The sequence below is a fragment of the Physella acuta genome, unplaced genomic scaffold, assembly GCF_028476545.2.
Source record: "Physella acuta isolate Inbredline_101_S28 unplaced genomic scaffold, ASM2847654v3 ptg000357l, whole genome shotgun sequence".
Lineage (NCBI taxonomy): Eukaryota > Metazoa > Mollusca > Gastropoda > Physidae > Physella > Physella acuta.
In genome coordinates, this window is record NW_026731876.1 from 1004643 (window position 1) to 1014334 (window position 9692).

The window sequence follows — 9692 nt, forward strand, 5'->3', positions numbered from 1 at the left end:
TCCAAACTTTGGCTGGCACGGTGAGAGTGAGAGAACAAAAACTTGAGTGAATGGTCCAAACTTTGGCTAGCACGCTGTGAGTGAGAGAACAAAAACTTGAGTGAATGATCCAAACTTTGGCTAGCATGCTATGAGTGAGAGAACAAAAACTTGAGTGAATGGTCCAAACTTTGGCTGGCACGGTGAGAGAACAAAAACTTGAGTGAATGGTCCAAACTTTGGCCAGCACGCTGTGAGTGAGAGAACAAAAACTTGAGTGAATGGTCCAAACTTTGGCTGGCACGCTGTGAGTGAGAAAACAAAAACTTGAGTGAATGATCCAAACTTTGGCTAGCATGCTATGAGTGAGAGAACAAAAACTTGAGTGAATGGTCCAAACTTTGGCTAGCACGCTGTGAGTGAGAGAACAAAAACTTGAGTGAATGATCCAAACTTTGGCTAGCATGCTATGAGTGAGAGAACAAAAACTTGAGTGAATGATCCAAACTTTGGCTGGCACGGTGAGAGTGAGAGAACAAAAACTTGAGTGAATGGTCCAAACTTTGGCTAGCACGCTGTGAGTGAGAGAACAAAAACTTGAGTGAATGGTCCAAACTTTGGCTGGCACGGTGAGAGAACAAAAACTTGAGTGAATGGTCCAAACTTTGGCTAGCACGCTGTGAGTGAGAAAACAAAAACTTGAGTGAATGATCCAAACTTTGGCTAGCACGCTGTGAGTGAGCGAACGAAAACTTGAGTGAATGATCCAAACTTTGGCTGGCACGCTGTGAGTGAGAGAACAAAAACTTGAGTGAATGGTCCAAACTTTGGCTGGCACGCTGTGAGTGAGAAAACAAAAACTTGAGTGAATGATCCAAACTTTGGCTAGCATGCTATGAGTGAGAGAACAAAAACTTGAGTGAATGATCCAAACTTTGGCTGGCACGCTGTGAGTGAGAAAACAAAAACTTGAGTGAATGATCCAAACTTTAGCTAGCATGCTATGAGTGAGAGAACAAAAACTTGAGTGAATGATCCAAACTTTGGCTGGCACGCTGTGAGTGAGAGAACAAAAACTTGAGTGAATGATCCAAACTTTGGCTGGCACGCTGTGAGTGAGAGAACAAAAACTTGAGTGAATGATCCAAACTTTGGCTAGCACGCTGTGAGTGAGAGAACAAAAACTTGAGTGAATGATCCAAACTTTGGCTAGCATGCTATGAGTGAGAGAACAAAAACTTGAGTGAATGATCCAAACTTTGGCTGGCACGGTGAGAGTGAGAGAACAAAAACTTGAGTGAATGATCCAAACTTTGGCTGGCACGCTGTGAGTGAGAGAACAAAAACTTGAGTGAATGGTCCAAACTTTGGCTAGCACGCTGTGAGTGAGAGAACAAAAACTTGAGTGAATGATCCAAACTTTGGCTGGCACGCTGTGAGTGAGAGAACAAAAACTTGAGTGAATGATCCAAACTTTGGCTGGCACGCTGTGAGCGAGAGAACAAAAACTTGAGTGAATGATCCAAACTTTGGCTAGCATGCTGTGAGTGAGAGAACAAAAACTTGAGTGAATGATCCAAACTTTGGCTAGCATGCTGTGAGTGAGAGAACAAAAACTTGAGTGAATGGTCCAAACTTTGGCTGGCTCTATCTCCCTTGTATGAATTATTTCCGCTTTCGTCCCCCCCCCCCCCACTTCCCCCCCCCCCCCCCCCCAATACTTAACCGAGAAATATGGCTTCCACAGAACCTGACTGTTAGAACTAATTTTTAAAAATGTTTATAACACGACTTTAAATCCTCGCGTTCTTGAACATTTTATAATCTATTGGGAAATGTAATTGTTGTGTAATAATGATAAGAGATATTGCCGCGAATTTCTCCTGCTAGCGTGTATATAGCGTGGTTTATGTAGAAAAGACTTGTGTATGTATGTAGCGTGGTTATGGACTGGTGTATGTATGTAGAACAGACTGGTGTATGTATGTAGAACAGACTGGTGTATGTATGTAGAACAAACTGGTGTATGTATGTAAAACAGACTGGTGTATGTATGTAGCGTGGTTATGGACTGGTGTATGTATGTGAATAGACTGGTGTATGTATGTAAAACAGACTGGTGTATGTATGTAGCGTGGTTTATGGACTGGTGTATGTATGTAGAACAGACTGGTGTATGTATGTAAAACAGACTGGTGTATGTATGTAGCGTGGTTATGGACTGGTGTATGTATGTAGAATAGACTGGTGTATGTATGTAGCGTGGTTATGGACTGGTGTATGTATGTAGAATAGACTGGTGTATGTATGTAGCGGGGTTTATGGACTGGTGTATGTATGTAGAACAGACTGGTGTATGTATGTAAAACAGACTGGTGTATGTATGTAGAACATACTGGTGTATGTATGTAGCGTGGTTTATTGACTGGTGAATGTATGTAAAACAGACTGGTGTATGTATGTAAAACAGACTGGTGTATGTATGTAGAACAGACTGGTGTATGTATCGCGAAAACAAAATGAAGACTGGAGTTGGACCAGTGTGGGGGGGGGGGGGGGGGCGGGGGACGCGACATGTCGGAACTTGCTGTCAGAGACACGCACAAATGTCCTCCATCTTTTTACAACGTTCGCAATACAACATCACTTCTACCATCCCAACTTACCATCCCGATTCCTACCATACCACACCTACCATCTGACCTCCGACACCCCTCCCCTCCATCCTCTATTCCTACCATCCGAAATTTAACCATCCCTCTCCCTGCCACCAACCACCTACCATCGCACTACCTTCTTCCACCCATCCTCCCAACCATCCATACACGATGTACTTCATTCAATTTTTAACACCCTCCACGAATGTTCCCTAATGTAGGTCTACACGAATGTTCCCTAATGTATGTCTACACGAATGTTCCCCAATGTAGGTCTACACGAATGTTCCCTAATGTAGGTCTACACGAATGTTCCCTAATGTAGGTCTACACGAATGTTCCCTAATGTAGGTCTACACGAATGTTCCCCAATGTAGGTCTACACGAATGTTCCCTAATGTAGGTCTACACGAATGTTCCCTAATGTAGGTCTACACGAATGTTCCCTAATGTAGGTCTACACGAATGTTCCCTAATGTAGGTCTACATTTATACGACAAAATTCACAGGAATCCCGCACATTCCAACATTGTTAAGCTTATAAAACTGATAAGGGAGAATTTATCTACAAAATAAGGGGCAATAACCACATTTTTGGATGAGGGGGAAAAAACTCACAATTTTAAAATAGTTTGAGAACATAAATTTTCTCATTAATTCATCACAAAAATTACCTGTTCATAAAAAAAAAACTATCAGCTGCTGTTAAACTAGCGTTGAGTCGCCACAGGTGGTACAAAGTGCAGGCTACATGTGCAACCTAATCAATGTGCACATCTAATTAGTCAGCGATTGTTGGTTCCCTCTATAAAATTATAGTTAATGGCTAGATTTATCCCCCACATTGTATGTCTCGATGTCCAATGTAACAGCTACGTCATTCAAATTGTATGTCTAGATGTCTAACGTTACACAAATTGTATGTCTAGATGTCCAATGTAACAACTACGTCATTCAAATTGTATGTCTAGATGTCTAATGTAACAACTAGATCTACATGACACAAAACATCACACCTTTAAAACCCTAACACAAAAACATCACACCTTTAAAACCCTAACACAAAAACATCACACCTTTAAAACCCTAACACAAAAACATCACACCTTTAAAACCCTAACACAAAAACATCACACCTTTAAAACCCTAACACAAAAACATCACACCTTTAAAACCCTAACACTAAAACATCACACCTTTAAAACCCTAACACAAAAACATCACACCTTTAAAACCCTAACACTAAAACATCACACCTTTAAAACCCTAACACAAAAACATCACACCTTTAAAACCCTAACACAAAAACATCACACCTATAAAACCCTAACACAAAAACATCACACCTTTAAAACCCTAACACAAAAACATCACACCTTTAAAACCCTAACACAAAAACATCACACCTTTAAAACCCTAACACAAAAACATCACACCTTTAAAACCCTAACACAAAAACATCACACCTTTAAAACCCTAACACTAAAACATCACACCTTTAAAACCCTAACACAAAAACATCACACCTATAAAACCCTAACACAAAAACATCACACCTTTAAAACCCTAACACAAAAACATCACACCTTTAAAACCCTAACACAAAACCTAGACGTTGATCTAGGTGGCGCGCAGACTTCCTGTTATTTGGATACAATCTATAAATACCAACCAATCACCGCGTGGATTCAAGTGACGTCACACGTGAGACGTCCCACTTTAAGATCTGTATCAGAATGGTTAGGTAAACCAACCAAAATAGGTTTCAACCCCCCCCCCCCCACACCACCCACACAAACATCACTACATTAACATCGCTAGGTGTCAGTCCTCCCCCCCCCCACACATCTCTTGATTCCATTATGGAACCCTGACAACTTACGGTGACGTCACAATTTTCTGATTGGCATAATTGCTAGGGGTCCATCCCATGACTTTTGTTAGGGGCCCATCACATGACTTTTGTTAGGGCCCCATCCCATGACTTTTGTTAGGGGCCCATCCCATGACTTTAGTTAGGGACCCATCCCATGAATTTTGTTAGGGGCCCATCCCATGACTTTTGTTAGGGGCCCATCCCATGACTTTTGTTAGGGGCCCATCCCATGACTTTTGTTAGGGGCCCATCTCATGACTTTTGTTAGGGGCCCATCCCTAGACTTGTGTTAAGGGCCCATCCCATGACTTTAGTTAGGGGCCCATCCCATGACTTTTGTTAGGGCCCATCCCATGACTTTTGTTAGGGGCCCATCCCTAGACTTCTGTTAGGGGCCCATCCCATGACTTTAGTTAGGGGCCCATCCCATGACTTTTGTTAGGGGCCCATCCCATGACTTTTGTTAGGGTCCCATCCCATGACTTTTGTTAGGGGCCCATCCCATGACTTTAGTCAGGGGCCCATCCCATGACTTTTGTTAGGGGCCCACTCCATGACTTTTGTTAGGGCCCATCCCATGACTTTTGTCTAAAATGGTCAGTGTTGAATATTTTAGACTTTTATGTAGGAGTCAGAAAAAGTTTTTCGACTCTTCTCATAAAGATCGTCAGATAAGATTTCAGACTGTTTTCCTGCCAGTTCACATCCAACGTGAAAACATTTTTAAAACAATTATAATAACACACTTTTAGATTTAAAGTATCTCCTATCCCTACACCCCTCCCCGCTAATTTACCTGTTCTTGACACCCCCCTCCCCCCCCCCCCCCCCACTGTATGTTGACAATACATTTTCCTTGACTTGACTACATTTTGAATGATTTCAAAGTTCAACCTTGCCAAGTTTTCTATCTCTGAGCTAAGTATTCTTGGCACGTAACTTCTGTATTTACTCAGTGAATTCCATCAGAAGTGTTGCATGTTCAGCTATCTTATAATTACACTCATCTATTATTATATTTATAATTACACCCATCTATTATTATATTTATAATTACGCCCATCTATTATTGTATTTATAATTACACCCATCTATTATTATATTTATAATTACGCCCATCTATTATTGTATTTCATAATTACACCCATCTATTATTATATTTATAATTACGCCCATCTATTATTGTATTTATAATTACACCAATCTATTATTATATTTATAATTACGCCCATGTATTTTTATCGCCGACACCGACCTAACTGTTCTAGGTCTAGGATAAACTGATTGAAACGTAAAATTAATTAGGGCTTAATCTCAAGGAAATATGACAACTTTTGATGTTCTCTTTTGATATCAGCCTAACACCAGCAATGTTTTGTACCTGACCTAATCAATCGTCCGTAAAGTCGGACTCCACAAGTAAACACATGTTGTGTTTTTGTTTCGCTTTACGTTCTGCACTGTTAGCGAGCCTTAAACCGTCTTTAGTAGGCAGTTGTGTTTATCGCGTCTCCCAACTCGTTCTGTAGTCGAAACTCGGTAAATATTTCCTCGAGAGCACGCAGCAAAATAAATTAGAAAGGTACGTTTACTGGCACTCCATTTTTCTGCTGGCCAAATATACGACATTCTTGACGGTATCAAAATCCACGTAAACACAGAATTAAAATGCCAATATGATGACATAGTAAATGCCAATGTGATGACATAGTAAATGCCAATAGGATGACATAGTAAATGCCAATATGATGACATAGTAAATGCCAATAGGATGACATAGTAAATGCCAATAGGATGACATAGTAAATGCCAATATGATGACATAGTAAATGCCAATATGATGACATAGTAAATGCCAATAGGATGACATAGTAAATGCCAATAGGATGACATAGTAAATGCCAATAGGATGACATAGTAAATGCCAATAGGATGACATAGTAAATGCCAATAGGATGACATAGTAAATGCCAATAGGATGACATAGTAAATGCCAATATGATGACATAGTAAATGCCAAGGATGCTATTTAATATCGAACTAATTTCCCGAACATTCTGAAGGTAGGTAAAAACAAAACTTTGACATGTTTATTTTAACGGCCTGCATGGAAAAGTGGGGAGAGCTGGGTGAATACCAGCTTAGAGATAAAGTTTAGCGTTGGTAACAAATTTAGCGTTGGTAACAAAACATTAAACAATAAAATTTAGGTACAATTTAGTTCAAAGTTCAGTCAAGTTGAGAGGTCAAGTGTAGCTTTAAGAATGTAACGAGTAAGTGAAGTGACTGAAAGAGTTTAGTGTTTACAGTAAGTGGATGAAGTGAAGCATCTACACCCCACACCTCCACCCCACACCCCCATCCTACACTGGGCCTACACCTCCCACCCCACACCTCCCACCCCACACCTCCACCCTACACTGGGCCTACACTCCCACCCCACACCTCTACTGGGCCTACACCTCCACCAGCATTTTCCAAGTCGGCTGATTTTCAAGGTAAATATACTTTATAAAACCAGTTCTTTAGTTAAAATGTCCCATTTTATATTATTTAACATTATTTGTCATGTACGGACACACTTTTTTTGTTTCAGAAAGACGTAAAAACAAAAAATAATTGGGTGCCATTTTGGGGGTTGGAGCGGAAGCAGTTCAATTGAATTCAGGGGAGAAAATTGCTTTGAGATACGAGCAATGTTACGGTACGAATTTAACAATGTAACTCGTACCTTGAAATACTATATATATATATATATATATATATATATATATATATATATATATATATATATATATATATATATATATATATATATATATATATATATATATATATATATATATATATGCGAAAATCAGGACAGACTTTAATGACCAAAAAGTAAAAATAAAAAAGCTCTGGTTAACCTCAAAACTGTGGAAATAAAATCGGTAAATGGATTTTTCTTTTAGGCTAAATGTTATTTTGTACACGCTATGTTGGTCTGTCGGTTCAAAGGTCAACATTGAAGGTCAGGGTCGTCTGGCGACTTTCAACTCTGGTTAATTGAGTTCAGGAAATTTCTGCTCATCTAGGGTTTATGGATTTACAACACTGACATTTGGCTGATGACAAATAACCGATGACAAAATAATTTTTAAAATACAAATTGTCATTTGCGCTACAGCAAATGTCATAATATGACAACCTGGAATAAATAACACCATATGACAATACTGACATCCGGAGTACTTACAGAACGAAAATATCAAATCCTCTTGTATCCATTGAAGTATGCTAGACCCACACGCCTGTCATATAAAACCACACTGCCTGTCCCCCCAGTCCCACACTGCCTGTCCCCCTAGTCCCACACGCCTGTCCCCCAGTCCCACACTGTCTGACCCACAGTCCCACATACAACCAACTCTCTCGCCTACTGAGCTTGAATGGAGGGAGAAAAAGAAATGACTTACATCGAGAAGTTTTCAAAATCCTCCATCTCTGTGAGGGATATCCGGTTGTACCCACGCAGCGCCATCTTGGAGTCCACTAGGAACAGAATGGTGGCGGCTAGTTCAGCAAGCCCGACCCCTGCAGGGTCTAAGCTTGGGGTCGCGGGGAAATTTTTCAATCAGTCCCAGAATTCTGGCACTCACGATAGCAGTCCACGCTTGACGCCATTTTATTCACCCATCATCGTGACTCCAGCGTCATGATGTCTTCCTGTCTGACGCCATTTTAGTGAGCGACTGACGCCATTTTCAGTGAGTGACTGACGCCATTTTAGTGAGCGACTGACACCATTTCAGTGAGTGACCGACACCATTTCAATGAGTGACCGACACCATTTCAGTGAGCGAATGTTGTTTTCATGCCGACAAAGAGCTTGTAGCGATCGGTTAATCCTGAGACCAGCTCTCCGTGTTGAAATGAACAATGCTGAGAGATCTGTAAGCTGTCATTGTGAAGTTGGGGGTGTGAAGTTGATTTGAAGTTTAGCTTGCCTTGTTGGGTAATGAATGGAGAGTCACACGGAGCAATAAATAAGCTGAGGTAGGTGAGGTAGAGCGGTGCTGAAACACTGTATGTACAAATATACTTAACACGGTAAAATTATCTTGTGATTACAGCAGTTGAAGATGGTATACTGGTGGTATTCAGATGGTAGGTGGTATACTGGTGGTATTCAGATGGTAGGTGGTATACTGGTGGTATTCAGAAGGTAGGTGGTAGGTTGTATACTGGTGGTATTCAGATGGTAGGTGGTAGGTGGTATACTGGTGGTATTCAGAAGGTAGTTTGTTTTCACGTGGTATTCAAATGGTAGGTGGTATTCACCCGGAATTCGAATGGATTCACGTGGTATTCAGATGGTAGTTAAGCGGTTGATGACCAGTGCTTGTGATGACCTATGATGGCGATGACCTATGATGAGCTGCCGATGACCTATGATGACCTGCCGATGACGTTCTAAAGACGTCGACTGATGGCGTGCATAGATGAGAGGTTGGGAGCAGCCACAAATCTGAAACAAACATTAGTTTTGTCAATAGTCCTTGATGCTAGCATGACACAAACGCTTACGCTTGTACCCATGGCTCACGTGTACATTTTATTTAACAAACGCGAAATATTTACACAGTACACAGTCATTTGACATTTGACAAGAGAATCGCCAGGAATCGGTCAAGGGTAGGTTTTTGTGGGTGCATTTTTCGCACTATTATATATTTATATATATATATATATATATATATATATATATATATATATATATATATATATATATATATATATAGGCCTATTTATAAAATTCAAGTTTGATAACAGGTTTTGTATATTTATATTTTCGTGTGTCTAGCTCGATAGATGAGAACATCTGCACTATGTGTAGAGCTGTCAAATACGTCCTTATGTAGAGAAAAATGTTCTCTTTTTACCAAACTGTTAAACACAAATTTATTTAAAGACATTAATTAATTGATTGATATATTCATTTGTAGATACACCCCTTTAATTAAAAATATATACTTTTACCAGTGTCGACCTCCCCCGCCCGGGAGAATTTTTTTTCGCCCCTGCAAAAATTCATGTGCCCCACTCCCGGAAAAAAAGTCTGAAAGAAACACTGTCTGCGTGAGTGAGATTTCTCGACCAAAAGTGGGAAACGGGTCTAAAATATAGATGTAGTCTCT

At 40.2% G+C, this 9692-nt stretch overlaps 1 protein-coding gene across 1 annotated transcript in view; it reads right to left on the reverse strand.

Moving 5' to 3' along the window:
• LOC131941320 (short transient receptor potential channel 7) overlaps window positions 1-8237 on the reverse strand; it is a 168661-nt gene extending 160424 nt beyond the window's left edge. Inside the window, exon 1 of the mRNA XM_059300523.1 lies at window positions 7971-8237. Coding sequence (XP_059156506.1) covers window positions 7971-8035 — 65 coding nt within the window. The 5' untranslated portion in view covers window positions 8036-8237. The remainder of the gene's footprint in view (window positions 1-7970) is intronic.
• Window positions 8238-9692: the final 1455 nt, after the last annotated feature.